The following is a 16,621-nucleotide window of genomic DNA, read 5'->3' as shown; positions in this document are numbered from 1 at the left end:
ATGTATTGGCCGTTAAAACTGCCATCCACAAAATAAAAACCAAATAGTCTTTCACCAAAATAATTAGCTGAAAAAAGACTCTGAAATTGATAGCCCCACACTTTGGCAGTAGCTGTGATTTGTTTTGAAAGTATGAATGCCCATGTGCACTGGAATCCTGCTAAGTCAGCACCATTCAGGAAACAACATGCATAGGATGTGGCCGTAGTTGACTAGACCAGCATTTATTGCCCATCCCTAGTTGTCCCACAGATACACCCACAGTGCTGTTAGGGAGGGAGTTCCAGGATTTTGACCCAGCGACAGTGAAGGAACGACGATATATTTCCAAATCAAGATGGTGAGTGGCTTGGAGGGGAACATCCAGGTGGTGGTGTTCCCTTCTCTTTGCTGCCTTTGCCCTTCTAGATGGTAATGGTTATGGGTTTGGAAGGTGCTGTCTAAGGAGCCTTGGTGAGTTCCTGCAGTGCATCTTGTAGATGGTACACACTGCTGCCACTGTGTGTCAGTGATGGAAGGAGTGAGTGTTTGTGGATGGGGTGCCAATCAAGCGAGTTGCTCTGTCCTGGATGGTGTCGAGCTTCTTGAGTGTTGTTGGAGCTGCACTCATCCAGGCAAGTGGGGTCTATTCCATCACACTCCTGACTTGTGCCTTGTCGATTGTGGATAGGCTTTGGGGAGTTAGGAGGCAAGTTACTTGCCGCAATGCTCCTAGCCTCTGACCTTCTCTTGTAGCCATAGTATTTATATGGTTGGTCCAGTTCAGTTTCAAGTCAATGGTAACCCCCAGGATGTTGATAGTGGGGGATTCAGCAATGGTAATGCCATTGAATGTCAAAGGGCAATGGTTAGATTCTCTCTTGTTGGAGATAACCATTGCCTGGCACTTGTGTGGCATGAATGTTACTTACCACTTGTCAAACTAAGCCTGGATATTGTCCAGGTCTTGCTGCATTTGGACATGGACTGCTTCAGTATCTGAGGAATCGCGAATGGATCTGAGCATTGTGGAATTATCAGCAAACGTCCCCACTTCTGACCTTATGATAGAAGGAAGGTCATTGATGAAGCAGCTGAAGATGGTTGGGCCGAGGACACTACCCTGAGGAACTCCTGCAGTGATGCCCTGGAACTGAGATGATTGGCCTCCAATAAACACAACCATCTTCCTTAGTGCTAGGTAGGACTCCAACCAGTGGAGAGTTTTCCCCTTGGTTCCCGTTGACTGCAATTTTGCTAGGGCTCCTTGACGCTATACTCGATCAAATGGTGCCTTGATGTCAAGGGCAGTGACACTTACCTCACCTCAGGAGTTCAGCTTTTTTGTCCATGTTTGAACCAAGGCTGTAATGAGGTCAGGAGCTGAGTGGCCCTGGCGGAACACAAACTGAGCATCAGTTAGCAGGTTATTGCTAAGCAAGTGCTGCTTGATAGCACTGTTGATGACCCCTTTCATTACTTTATCGGTGATCGAGAGTAGACCGATGGGATGGTAATTGGCTGGGTTGGAAGTATCCTTTTTGTGTACAGGACATACCTGGGCAATTTTCCATATTGCTGGTAGATGCCAATGTTGTAGCTGTACTAGAACAGCTTGGTTAGGGGCACGGCAAGTTCTGGAGCACAAGTCTTCAGTACTATTGCCGGAATATTGTCAGGGCCCAAAGACTTTGTAGTGTCCAGTGCCTTCAGCTGTTTCTTGACGATATGTGGAGTGATTCGAATTGGCTGACGACTGGCATCTGTGATGCTGGGAATCTCCGGAGGAAGCTGAGATGCATCCTCCACTTGGCACTTCTGGCTGAAGATTGTTGCAAATGTTTCAGCCTTATCTTTTGCACTGATGTGCTGGGCTCCTCCATCATTGAGGATGGGGATATTTGTGGAGCCTCCTTCACTAGTAAGTTGTTTAATTGTCCACAACCATTCACAACTGGATGCGGCAGGACTGCAGAGCTTAGTTCTGATCCGTTGGTTGTGGAATTGCTTAGTTCTGTCTATCATTTGCTGCTTATGCTGCTTGGCACGCAAGTAGCCCTGTGTTATAGCTTCACCAGGTTGATACCTCATTTTTAGGTATGCCTGGTGCTGGTCCTGGCATGCTCTCCTGGATTGATCCCCTGGCTTGCTGGTAATGGTAGAGTGGGGGATACGCCCGGCCATGAGGTTACAGATTATGGTTGAATACAATCCTGCTGCTGATCATGGCCCACAGCACCTCATGGTTGTACCAGTCTTGAGTTGCTAGACCTGTTCTAAATCTATCCCATTTAGCACATTGGTAGTGCCACACAACACGATGGAGGGTATCCTCAATTTGAAGATGGGACTTCGTCTCCACAAGAACTGTGTGGTGGTCACTCCTATCGATACTGTCATGGACAGATACATCTGCAGCAGGCAGGTTGGTGAGGATGAGGTCAAGTATGTTTATTTCCTCTTGTTGGTTCCCTCACCACCTGCCACAGACCCAGTCTAGCAGCTATGCCCTTTAGGACTCGGCCAGCTCGGTCAGTAGTGGTGCTACTGAGCCACTCTTGGTGATGGACATTGAAGTCCCCCACCCAGAGTACATTCTGCACCCTTGCCACCCTCAGTGCTTCCTCCAAGTAGTGTTCAACATGGAGGAACACTGATTCATCAGCTGAGGGAGGGTGGTATGTGCTAATCAGCAGGGGGTTTCCTTGCCCATGTTTGACCTGATGCCATGAGACTTCATGGGGTCCAGAGTCGATGTTGAGAACTCCCTCCTGACCGTCTACCACGGTGCCTCTGCCCTGCTTATGGGACAGGATATACCCAAGGATGGTGCTGGAGTCTGGGACGTTATCTGTAAGGTATGATTCTGTGAGGATGACTATGTCAGGCTGTTGCTTGACTAGTCTGTGAGACAGCTCTCCAAATTTTGGCACTAGCCCCCAGATATTAGTAAGGAGGACTTTGCAGGGCTGAGTTTGTCAATGTCGTTTCCGGTGCCTAGGTCAATGCTTAATGGCCCGTCCGGGTCTATTCCTTACTGACTTTTTAGCGGTTTGATACAACTGAGGCTTGCTCGGTCATTTCAGAGTCAACCACATTACCACAGATCTGGAGTCACGTGTAGGGACAACAGATACGCTTCCCTAAAGGACATCAGTGAATTGGATGGGTTTTTATGACAATCGACAATGGTTTCACGGTCATCATTAGACTTTTAATTCCAGATTTTTATTGCATTCAAATTCCACCATTTGCTGTGTTGAGATTTGAACCCGGGTCCCCAGAGGATTACTCTGGGTCTCTGGATTACTGGTCCAATGACAATACCACTACACCACTGCCTCCCCCAAGTCCAAATCCTCTTGTCAAATGTCCCCTGGTAGATGCAGCCTGAGGCGTTTTACACAGTTTCCAGCCACTCTCTGTACTAAGCAGGTCCTTAGACAGTGACCTTTCCCCATTGAGCCTCTTCAGCATTGCCCCAAGCTTTAGTGCATCCTTCAGCATGTAGGTCTAGACCTCAGAATGTGCCTATCTGCAACATTGGTTGTCAGCTGCTCTTTGCATGGGAAGATCTGCAAGTTTTGGGCAGACCAAAGAGCATCTTTCACCAAACTGATAGTCCTCCAGCGGCAATTTTTCTCTATGTGCATCCCTGGGCACAGTTCGTAGAGCACCAAGTCCTGTGTCATGGAGCTGCTCAGATAAACCTTTACAAAAACCTTTGCATGTTTTTCCACACCTGCTTTGCAAATGCGCATTTCCAGAAGGAGGTGGGCAATGGTCTCTTCTCCGCCATAAGTGCCTTGAGGGCAACTTGCGGTGGGGGTTAGACTCTGACTGTGTAGGAAGGATTTGACAGGAAGGGTGCTTCTCGTCAGTAGTTCTGGTGATGAGGCATTCTGCCAAATGACTTTGGCACTCTGCACAGTAAACCATCCAACAGGATCCACCATTTCCTTTACCAGTAGGGCCTCTAGGACATAGCATAAGGCTCACTGCCTGATGGACTTAAGGTCAAAGGTTTTCTTCAGCACAAACTTTTCCATGCGAGAGAGATTGTACAGCCGTGCCTAACTGACTGGAGCGTTCCATGGCAACGGCCAGACCCATCTTTCACAACACTTGGTAAAAATATTATTATTTTATGTACTCACCAGTTTATTATTTCGTCTACGCTGCTCCAGCTCATGGACCTTGGCCAGGAAGCAGTGGGAGTGCAGGTTGAGGGCCTTGAGGTGGCTGAAGTTGGAACCCGGGTTGTTATGCAGCACCACGGTGATGGGTAAAAGCAAAATACTGCAGATGCTGGGAATCTGAAACAAAAACAGAAAATGCTGGAAAAACTTAGCAGGTCTAACAGCATCGGTGGAGATAAAGACAGAGTTAACGTTTCGAGTCCGTATGACTATTCTTCAGTGATGGGATTGGGCTTGGTCAGGCCACAGCTCAGCAGCGGAGGCATTGCCTCCGGGTTCAAGGTCAAGGCCGGGCTTTATGAGGAAAGTGGAGCGCTTCTGAACAGGCATGGAAGATAATGTATGACGGTTACTGGCCACTGAGCTTTCAGCCAAGCTCTCCATATTCCCCAGTGCCAGAAGGCCCTGTGAAGTGGCCATAGGCAGGAGTCCCTAGCCCAGAGAGAGAGAGAGAGAACGAGAGACGAGCAGGGCAAGGCTGCCTGAGCCTCGGTGCTGGTGTGCAGTCTCGGAGGAGGAGGAGCTCGCGACTCCATTCCCTGTTTCTGGGATCTTAGTTGGGGTCGTGACCCACAGTTTGGGAACCACCGCCCTAAGTTCTGTAACTCTCTCCCCACGTCTCTCTGCTTCCTCACCTCTCTTTCCTCCTTAAAACCTATCTCTTTGACCAGGCTTTTGATCATCTACTCTGATATCTCCTGATGTGGCTCAGTAATTATTGCTTTAACCAGTCTGGTGAAACACCTTGGGATCTTTTAATACTTTACAATTGCTGTTTAAACACAGGTTGCTGTTATGTTAGTGTGAAAATGACTCTATTTGTAGAAACATAAAGCCTCAGGCTGCTATATATCAGAAGAGAGGTATATTAAGGGCTGAATTTTATGCGGTGGCTGGGGTATTAATTGATATTTATAGTATAGTTATATAATATCATAGTATAATTTTGATATTAATTAGAAATAAAATGACAACTTTAAGGGAAAATTTGGATCTATGTGTCCTACCAGCACAGTGCTAGTTTACTACACTGAAGAGATCAATATCAAAAGAAGCTAATACAAATAAGTTTTCTAGGGTTAAAGCTAATGGGTGTTAAGGTGCAATCTATTCATAACCTGGTGTATTAGAAGCCACAAGAGCTAGTGTTCATTTTGACCTGGTGTCACAAGAAATGGAGGTCATAGCACTCCAGGGGGAGGCTAAGACAGTTACTACAAAATATTGCTGAAAAAAAAGAGAGACTTTTTGTCAAAGGGTTTGGTCTTACACTTATCAGGACAATTCGCAAGAATATCAATGTTTCAGTTAAACAAAATAAGTGACATCAATTCGCTTGTTCATTCCCCAGGGCAATGCATTGCCCAATCAGAGTCAAGCTGCCTGCTTTAAATGTCAAACAATGCTTGACAGTTAACTGTCAGTCACCATCAACTGGTGCATTTCCATGGTTATTTTAAAATAATTAAATTCAACATGATCTGGGCATCAGAGAAAAGCAGGCAGATGAGACTATTTAACTTTGAAAGGGACTAATTCCAAAGAAACTAGCATACAACTTCAGCAAATTGATTGGGTAGGCTAAACAGTGTTTCAGAGAACAACTGGGACACCTTTAAAGGTATAATGTTGGGTAGGCAGGATAAATACATCCCTCCAAGTATTAAGCTCTTGTAATCCACCAGGTGATCTAGATGCCTGCAAAATCAGTCAGCAGATTGTAAACCATCTGTTATCAGATTTCTATAACTGTTAACACACTCGCACAGTGATTGCACTGTTTTCCTTAGTTGACAGAGGGTCATTCAGAAGTTAGAACAGGGACATCCAGGAGCATTGAATTAATTGCGGAGGATTCCCAGGGGAGTGTGTCGATATCTGCAGGACATTCCTCCAAGTTTGTCAGTATTTTCAGGGGATCCAGAAAGTTTACTTTATAAAGTTTGTCAATATATCCACCGGAGTATGTCAGTATTCCCCCAGAACATGATAATATTCCCTTGGAATGTATCCATTTTAAAAAATTCATTCAAGGGATGTGGGCTTCGCTGGCTAGACCAGCATTTATTTCCCATCCCTATTGCCCTTGAGAAGGTGGTGGTGAGCTGCCTTCTTGAGCCGCTGCAGTCCATGTGGTGTAGGTACACCCACAGTGCTGTTAGGGAGGGAGTTCCAGGATTTTGACCCAGCGATAGTGAAGGAACGGCGATGTATTTCCAAGTCAGGATGGTGAGTGGCTTGGAGGGGAACTTCCAGGTGTTGGTGTTCCCATGTATCTGCTGCCCTTGTCCTTCTAGATGGTAGTGGTTGGGGGTTTGGAAGGTGCTGTCTAAGGAGCCTTGGTGAGTTTCTGCAGTGCCCTGGAATGTGTCCAGGGTAATATTGGCACGTTCTGGGGGAATACTGCATGATTCCTAGCAAGAGCAGATCAGAGGCTAGAAATCCCTGAGGCGAGTAACTCTCCTCCTGACTCCCCAAAGCCTGTCCACCATCTACAACGCACAAGTCAGGAGTGTGATGGAATATTTCTCACCTGCCTGGATGAGTGCAGCTCCAACAACACTCAAAGCTTGACACTGTCCAGGACAAAGCAGCCCACTTGATTGGCACTCCATCCACCACCGATGCACAGTAGCAGCAGTGTGTATCATTTACAAGATGCACTGCAGGAATTCACCAAGGCTCCTCAGACAGCACCATCCAAACCCACGACCACTACCATCTAGAAGGACAAGGGCAGCAGATACTTGGGAACACCACCACCTGGAAGTTCCCCTCCAAGCCACTCACCATCCTAACTTGGAAATATATCGCCGTTCCTTCACTCTCACTGGGTCAAAATCCTGGAACTCCCTTCCTAACAGCACTGTGGGTTTATCTATACCATATGGACCGCAGTGGTTCAAGAAGGCAGCTCACCACCACCATCTCAAGGGAAATAGGGATGGGTAATAAATGCTGGCCCAGCCAGCGAAGCCCACATCCCATGGAATGTGTCAGTATTGTCCTCTAATGAGCCATTATTTGCAATATATCCCCAGAAGTGTGTCAGTATTTGTAGGATTCTGCTGAAATGTGTCAATATGTGGAGTAGGTACCCAACAGAAAAACTTAAAAACTGTGAACCTAAAGCACCATTTTGGAGATGTACCTACTGTGTAATCATGCCATCTAAATTTTGCATGTTCAATTTGTTTTCTGTATATGTGTGTACTTATATATTGATTGATTGTTTTAATTTCTCTCCAGTTTGTCTTTCTGACCTACCTGTTGGGAATAGCGTGGCTCGGAGTTTTTGGCTTTTCCGCTATCCCAGTCTTTATTTATTACAACATGTGGTCAACCTGTCAGACCATCAATTCTCCACCAGCGAATCTGACAATGATGATTGATGAGATTTGTGTGGACGTCCGACAGTACGGTAATGTAACATCCGATTTGTCCTTTGCCATTATCTGTTAGGAGCACCATCTGCATATGATTCTATTGGGAGAAATTAATGTGGCATTGCAAAATGATGACAGTATCTGCTGGCTGACTTGAGGCCCAGATTCATAGACCCATTCAGGAAAGTACACTTATATTGGCTTCAGCTTATTAAAAATCCCACTGAACCTATAGTGGCCAGTATTGCATTAGCACATTTGAAATCCCTCCTGGAAGGCAATGGGTGTGTTAGTACACATTAGCTCCAATGTAACAGACACAGACAATACAAGGTTGCACAATTCAATGCACATTGTAGTGCTGCTTGTTGTATTAGTCAATTAAAAAAAAGACCAGAGCTATATAAATCCACTATTTTCGTTCTACGCTGTCAATCATACAAACCACTTCCAGGTCAGAGTAAAAAGTCTGGAAAGTTCCTGTACCTGCTGTTGATACAAGTTTCAATCCAATATTGACGCACACATCAAGATATCATGGGTTGTGACTTGCACTCAGACTGCGCTTATACCTGCCAACCTTAATCTGATCCCTTGGTTGGTAGACAGTGCATCAGTCGGTCATTATAGTGGTAGGTAGTAATCTGCCTAAAGGTAGATTGTCTGTTCATTTCTCCACACCTCACGGTGTTGTGCTTTCCTCTTCAGTTGCTCATAACAGCCTCCCATTTTCACTTACAAATTGTCTAACATCGTCATTCTATTTCTCCCTGTTGGTCTACATCCCTCTAATCTTCCTTCAGTCACCTCCTTCAGCAAGTTCTCATGTCTTAGAATATAGTCAATCCAACCTTGTTGCCTTTTCTTGATGATATTCACTAACATCCAACATTTCCTCCTCCACCATCCTGAGATCTTCTTTGCTGTTGTGTTCTGTAGATCTCACCACCTTCACCAATGGAACTCCTCCTTTCTGTACTTCATCTAGTGCTCCTTTTATCATGGCTTCTGCATAGATGTTAGAGTAACGACGACAGTAGACAGCCTTGACTCACCCTGCAGCCGTCATTATAAAGAGCCTAATTTTCTAATTTTTACAAAAATGATCGTGCACTGGGCCAAACCCTGGATGCCCTGCACGGAGGAGGGAGAGGTTAGACAGTGCCCAGCTTTCTGAGGTAAATTCTGCCTCCCACTTTGACAGAGCTATAGGGAAGTAGATGATAAATGTCGATGAGCACCTTGGGAAACGTGTCCAAGTTAAGGTCCAAGGTAGAAAGAGACAAAATCTACAGCATTAGTTTAGAGTAGGGCAGATTTTAAAAAATGAGGAGTGAGCTTGTAGTGGGAAAAGAAATAGGCTCACGGGACTGTCAATCAACCATGTGCTTTTTTTTTTAACAGGACATTGCAAAAATGCAGCATAAATATATATACTATGTTGAGGATAAATAAAGAAGCTTGAAACAAATTAAAATTAAAGAAAAGGACATAAGGCTCCTGTGATATGCTAAAAATGAGAGAATATGAGAAAATAAAGAAAGGGATAAAAGAGTGCGTGGAAGGAGTGTAAGGGAACACCTCCTTCAAAAATATTGAGGTACAAAATAAGAAGAAATGCATTCAATAAATAAACTAATAAAAAAAGTTATTAAATGTGGGATGAAGCCATGGCGTGTAGCAAATTGGGTTAAAAACTGGTTAGAAGTCAGGGATGAGAGAGCAGGAGTTGGAAGTGGGTAACAGCATCACAATGATAAAAACAAAAAGCTAAAAGCTACTGCGGATGCTGGAAATCCAAAATCACAATGTTCTGTTGTGGGACCATGTGTGTTTTTATTTGCATAAATCATTTAAATGTAGAGCTAGAAATGTCTTGTCAGAATTTGCACACAATATTAAAATAGGGGACATGGTAACTAATTCTGAGGATCAAAGGCAGGTGCAAGGAAACCTCCTGCTGGTTACTACCTACCCCCCTCTCTCAGCTGATGAATCAATACTCTTCCATTTTGAATGCCACTTGGAGGAAGCACTGAGGGTAGCAAGGGCACAGGATGTACTCTGGGTGGGAAATTTTATTGTCCGTCACCAAGAGTGGCTCGGTAGCACCACTACTGTCCAAGCTGGCTGAGTCTTGAAGGACATATCTGTCAGACTGGAATTGTGGCAGGTAGTGAGAGAACCAACACGAGGGAAAGACCTACTTGACTTTGCCCTCACCAATCCACCCGGCACAGGTGCATCTGTCTGTGACAGTATTGGTAGGAGTGGCTATCACTACCAACGTCCCCCCCACCCCCACCCCGCAGTTCTTTTGGAGACAAAGTCCCATCTTCACTCTGAGGGCACCGCCCATCATGTTGTGCGCTAAATGGAATAGATTCAGAACAGATCTCGCAATTCAAAACTGGGCACTGTGGGCCATCAGCAGCAGCAGCAGAATTGTTTTAACCACAATCTTTAACCTTGTGGTCTGGCATATCCCTCACTCTACCATTAACATCAAGCCAGGGACCAGCTCTGGTTGAATGAGGAGTGCAGAGGTGCAAGTTAGGAGCAGCATCGAGTGTACCTAAAAATGAGTTTCCAACTCGGTGAAGCTAAAACCACATGCATGCTAACCAGCGAAGGCAGCATGCCATAGAGAGAGCTAAGCAATCCGACAACCAACAGAGCAGATCAAAACCCTGCCTGTCCTGTCACATTCATCCATGGATGGTGATGGACAGTTAGAAAAATGGGAGAAGGAGGCTCCATGACCATACTCAATAATGACAGAGCACTTGAGTGAAAAAAATAAGGCTGAGGCATTTGCAATTATCACAGCCAGAAGTGCTGAATGGATGACCCATTTTAGCCTTCCCCTGAGATCCCAACCATTGCAGAAGCTGGTCTTCAGCCCAGCTTGATTCACTCTACTTGAAAGCAAGAAACAGCTGAACACGAGCACATTAGGCCCCTCTAGCCTGCTCCACCATTAAGCAAGAATCTGGCGTAAAGACATTAAAGAGACGAGATTACGAACTACTCAATACAGAGAGCTTAATTTTTTTAAAAAATGGAAGTGCAAGTTCAAAACCATTTCGAACAGTTTGAAGACCAAGGAAATCATTCAATATGGGAAATGTTCAAAGCATCAGTGAGAGACAAGAGAAAAAAAACAAATATGGATGACAGATGAAACATTGGACCTGATGGAGTACAGAACAAAGGTGAAGCAAATAGATCAATGGAAATATCAGGAATTGGATAAAAGGATCCAACAAAATTTGAAGAGAAAGAAAAATAGCTGATCAAAAAATGTGAAGGAATAGAAAAAGGTTAAAAAACAGGCTCAAGAACAATACTTAAAAATATTAGGGAAATGACAGGAAAAGTTGGGTGTACATCTGGTGGGTGCAACAAAGGGAAACACGGGGACGTTATCATGGAAAGTGACCACATGCTTGCAAGATGAACTGAACACAGGCTTCTCTGAGGACCATTGACAAGAAGAAAAGCCAACAATCAAGAAAGCTATGGGTGGTCCAAAGATCATGAAAGACAAAGTAAGAACAGCAATAAATAAGATGAAAAACAATAAAGCTAAAGGTCCAGATGAAATAATCACTGAGCAGATTAAAAGTTTAGAGGAATTTGGAATAGATAAACTTAGTTATATTTAGTGAAGTTTATGACGTGGGAAAAATCCCAGAAGACTTAAGTAAACCAATACTTTTTGCACTCCCTGAAAAGCCTGGAGCAATTGAATATGAATTCCATCATACACTCAGTTTGATGAGCCACATTACCAAGACCCTTCTTCGAGTACTGATGAATAGGGCCAGGGGTGAGATAAAGCCAGAAATGTCAGTTCTTCAGTATGGTTTTGTAGAAGAGAAAGGAACGAGAGATGTTATCTTTATGGGTACACATGCTATCAGAAAGAGCCATAGAGATGAATAAAAGACGTATTCATCATATTTTAGTGATCATAGCAAGGCATTTGATAAGGTAAAACATGAAGAACTGATGAGCCTGTTAGAGTCTCTCGATCTTGATGGCAAGGATCTTAGAATGATAAGAAATCTTTATTGGGAACAAACTGCAGCTGTAACGGTTGAGAACAATCGAAACAATTATGTGAAGATTAAAAGAAGGGTCAGACAGTGGTGTGTTTTCTCCCCAGACTTATTCAGTTTTTATAGTGAAAATGTTCTTGGAGAGATTAAAAGCCTTCCTGGGTTATTAGTTGGAGGTTACACCTTAATAATATAAGATGCACTGATGACACCATTCTTATTGCCGACTCTGAAGAGAAACTGTAAAATATTTTGGATAGAGTACTGAGCAATGCTAGAAAAAAGGGCTGAGCATGAATTGTAAAAAAAAAACAAAAAGTCTAATAGAGTCCAAAAAGAAAATCAGACCAGAATGTAAGATCACAGTGAAGAATGGAAAGGTCATACTGGTAGACAAACTTTGTTACCTAGGAAGTATGTTAACATCGGATGGAAAGTGCCACCAAGAAATAAGACAAAAGACTGGAATGGCCAAGATACATTTTAAAAAATGTAAAAAGATTATAATCAACACAAGGTTATCCATGAAAACAAAGCTGAGAATCCTGGAATGCTGCATCAATCTTGACATAAGGAAGCGAGTGTTGGATGATCAGTGAAGTAATTAAGAGAAGAATTGAAGCTGCAGAGTTGTGGTTTTTGAGGTGAATAATGAGGATATATTGGGCAAGCCACGCTATCAATGAAGAGGTGCTGGTAAAATCTGAGACCAGTTAACTCTGGTGACCAAGTTCAGAAAGAGCTTGAATTTCTTGGACACGTAATAAGAAATCATGATTTAGAAAGTCTGATGCTGATGGGAAGGAGCAATGATGAAAGATATCAAGGTAGACAAAGAATGATATTTTTAAAGAGCCTTGCAAACTGGATGAGTGTCCCACCAACAAAGATGATCCACACCCCGATAGCAAGATTAACATGGTTGACAACAACCTCTCAGGGTGATACTTGAAGAGAGAGACAGAGATTCATGTACAACTTAAAGAAATCAATATGAGTAAAGAATTAGTGTTGTAAAAATTATTGGGATTAAGTGACGACAAATCCCTGGACCGGACGACCTGCATCCTTGAGTTTTAAAAGAGATAACTGCAGAGATAGTGGATGCATTGCAGAATTCCAGAGGATCTAAAACAGTTCTGAAGGATTGGAAGGTTGTCCACCTAACCCTGCTATTTAAAAGGTGGAAGAGACAAAACTAGTTAGTCCATCAGTGGTAAGCAAAATGTCAGAATCTATGAATAGGGTCTTTCTGAATGTAAACATTTCCCAGTTTCTCACCATTCAAAAAATATTCTGCTTTACCCTGTATTATTTTTCCTACCAAAGTGGATCACTTCATACAGTGCCACATTGTAATCCAGCTGCCATGTTCTTGCCTGCTCACCCAACCTGTCTGTATCCCTCTGCAACCCCTTTGTGTCTATCTCACAGCTTACCTTCCCAATTAAACTTGTAAAGTCAGCAAGCTTGGACACATTACACTCAGTCCCCTCGCCTAAGTCATTAACATAGATTGTAAATACTGGAGGCTGAATTACTGATTCTTACAGCAGCCTGCTAGTTACAGCCTGTGAACCATGAAAAATGTCCAATTTCTTCCTATCCTTTATTTTCCATCCATTAACTAATCCTCAATCCATGCTAATATGTTACTCCTAATCTCATGGGTCTTAATTTTTTGGAATAACCTCTTATGTGCATTTTATCAAACACTTTTTGAACATCCAAATTCACTACATCCACTGATTCCAGTGAGTTTAGGTCCTCAAAAAAACTCAACAAATTTGTTAGAAATGATTTCCCTTCCGAAACCTGTGTTGACTCTGCTAATCGTATCATGATGTTCCAAGTGCCCTGTTACCACAACCCTATTCATAGATTCTGACATTTTGCTTACCACTAGTTTTGTCTCTTCCACCTTTTAAATAGCAGGGTTATGTGGTCAACCTTCCAATCCTTCAGAACTGTTTTAGACCCTCTGGAATTCTGCAATGCATCCACTATCTCTGCAGTTATCTCTTTTAAAACTCGAGGATGCAGGTCGTCAGGTCCAGGGATTTGTCGTCACTTAATCCCACTAATTTTTACAACACTAGTTCTTTACTCATATTGATTTCTTTTAAGTTGCTCATTCTCACTTGGCCCTTGATTTTCCATTATATCCAGTATTTATTCTGTGTCTTCTACTGTGAAGACAGATACAAAGTATTTGTCCTTTTCACTGGATACAGCAAATCCTGGCTGTAGTGCTGAAAACTTGTGCTTGAAAATCAGCTGTGCCTCTAGATATGCTGTTCCAGTACAGCTACAACACTGGCATCTACCCAGCAATGTGCATTCTTTTTTTCCCGAAAGCAATCTTTATTCATAAAATATCTAAAAGTACATTCCAAAACATTTCAAATTTGACGCTATGGTAAGTACAATAATATTCAACTTCGCTCCATAGAGTGTGTTGTGCTCGGAGGTACCTCACTCAATACAATTGCAATATATGTCAAGCATACAGCCTGAGGGGGTTCTACACGGTTACCGACCCCTCAGTGCACTATGTCTGAAAGGCCTTGGCTGGTGGCCTTTCCATTGTGCCTTTGTGGCATCTGCCCAAAGCTTTTGTGCGTCTCTCAGCAGGCAGTCCTGGACCTTGGAATGTGCCAGTCTGCAACACTTGTTCACGAGATTAGGAGTAACATATTAACATGGATTGAGGATTAGTTAATGGATGGAAAATAAAGGATAGGAAGAAATTGGACAATTTTCATGGTTCACAGGCTGTAACTAGCGGGCTGCTGTAAGAATCAGTAATTCAGCTTCAACTACTTACAATCTACATTAGTGGCTTAGATGAGGGGACTGAGTGTAACGTATCCAAATTTGCTGACCTTACATTGAAGACAAACAGGTTTCAGGCAGACCAAAGAGCGTCTTTCACTAAGTTGATGATCCTCCAACAGCAGTTGATGTTTAGTCTTGGTGTGCATACCTGGGAAAAGCTCAAAGAGCTTTGTAGCTCCAAGTTGCTCGGGGTGAACCACTGCATCTCTCCCTTCCTTTGCAAAGGAACATTTCAACCACAGCCGCTTTGAGGCCAGCGTGAGGTAGTGATGAGACTCCAGGCGTGCATGAAGGATCTGACGTGGAGTGCCCTTCTCACCACCAGCCAAACTACATCTTGGTGTTGGTTTGAAAGTTCTAGCGATGAGGCATTCTGCCAAATGACTTTGACAGTCCCCTCAGGGAACCATCCAACAAGATCCACCACCTCCATTTCCCACAGGGTCTGTAGGACGTTACGTGCAGACCACTGCCTGATGGACTTATAGTCTATGCAGCCGCTCATGAAGGTGGCCATCAGTGTGAGGACAACATTGGATACAGGGTATCCTTGTGGACATGGTCCATCTTTGATCTCCAGATAAAGTGGAAGATGACTTGGGTGACTCTGCGGTGCAGGATCGGAGTATGGGACAGGCCTGCACCGCGTACAACAACACCGAGAGCACCTCACGCCTGATGATCAGGTTCTTACCCACAATAGAGAGGGAGCGTCACTCCCACATGCATCGTTTCTACCTCCCCTTGGCTATACGCTCTTCCCAGTTTTTGTCACAAGCCCCCGATTCTCCAAACCATTTCCCCAACACCTTTTAAGTATTCTGACCTGATAGTGAAGGGGACAACGTATCAGTCAGCTCAGTTCCTAAAGAACTTTTGCTCGTTCTTGTCACGACTTACCTTGGCTTCCAAGGCCAATTCAGACAGGTTGCAGATGCTATTAGAAGATGACAACATCTTCCAAATATAGGGAGGCTTTGAACTGTGCACCCCCTCTGCCTGGGATCGTCACCCCTCTTTTACCCACGTCCTTCCTGATGGACTCAGCAAAAGGTTCTATGCAACACACGAATAAGTAGAGAAAGGGTGACCCTGCCTGACTCCAGATTTGATTGGAAAGCTTTCCGATTCGCACACATTGATTGAAAGTGCATTACTAATGTTAAATTGCCCACTGTGCCCTGTTCACAAAAAGCAGGACAAATCCAATCTGACCAATTCCTGCCTGACCAATCTACTCTCAGTCATCAGTAAAGTAACAATGCATTGGCACTAACTCTTTAACAGCCTGCTTACTGATACTTGCTTTAGGTTCATCCAGGAGCACATGGCTGCACAAACCATTAGAGCCTTGGTCCAAACATGGACAAACGAGCTGAACTCCAGAGGTGAGGTGATAGTGGCTGCACTTGACAACAAGGCAGCATTTAACCAAAGGTGGAATCAAGGATCCCCAGCAAAACTGAAGTCAGTGGGAACCAGGGGAAGATTCAGCACTGTTGGAGTCATACCTAACACAAAGGGAGATAGTTGTGGTTGTTGGGTATCAATTATCTCCGCTCCAGGAAATCACTGCAGGAGTTCCTCAAAGCAGTGTCCTAGACCTTCCATCCATCATGAGGTCAAAAGTGGGGAAGTTTGCTAACAATTGCACAATTCTATTTCAACTCCTCAGATATTGAAGCAGTCTGTGTCCGCATGAAGTAAGACCTGGACAACAAGTTTGGGAAGATAAGTGACCAGTAACATTCAGGCCATCGAGGTACTTGACATCCTGGGGGTCACCATTGTCTAGCAATTGCACTGGACCAGTCACATAAACGCTGTGGCTACAAGAATAGGTCAGAGGCTGGGAATTCTGTGGAGAGTAACTCACCTCCTGACTCCCCAAAGCCTGTTTGCCATCTACAAAGTGCAAGCCAGGAGTGTGATGGAATACTCTGTGCCTGCCTGGATGAGTGCAGCTCCAACAGCACTCAAGAAGCTCAACATTAACCAGGGCAAAGCAGCCCACTTGATTGGCACCCCATCCACCACCTTAAAATATTCACTCCCTCCACCACTGACGCACATTGGCAGCAGTGTGTGTACCATCTGCAAGATGCACTGCAGCAACTCACCAAGGCTTCTTCGACTGTATCTTCCAAACCCACGA

General features: G+C 44.0%; 1 protein-coding gene across 4 annotated transcripts in view; it reads left to right on the top strand.

Moving 5' to 3' along the window:
• Positions 1-16,621, top strand: part of gpm6bb (glycoprotein M6Bb) — a 209,140-nt gene that overhangs the window by 165,735 nt on the left and 26,784 nt on the right. For all 4 annotated transcript variants that reach the window (XM_078559356.1, XM_078559355.1, XM_078559358.1 and 1 more), the window contains exon 4: positions 7,428-7,599. In XM_078559356.1, the coding sequence (XP_078415482.1) occupies positions 7,428-7,599 (172 nt within the window). The remainder of the gene's footprint in view (positions 1-7,427; positions 7,600-16,621) is intronic.

This window comes from Cetorhinus maximus, chromosome 16 (assembly GCF_964194155.1).
Source record: "Cetorhinus maximus chromosome 16, sCetMax3.hap1.1, whole genome shotgun sequence".
In the NCBI taxonomy this organism is placed as follows: Eukaryota; Metazoa; Chordata; class Chondrichthyes; order Lamniformes; family Cetorhinidae; genus Cetorhinus; species Cetorhinus maximus.
This window is presented reverse-complemented; position numbering and strand designations above follow the sequence as displayed.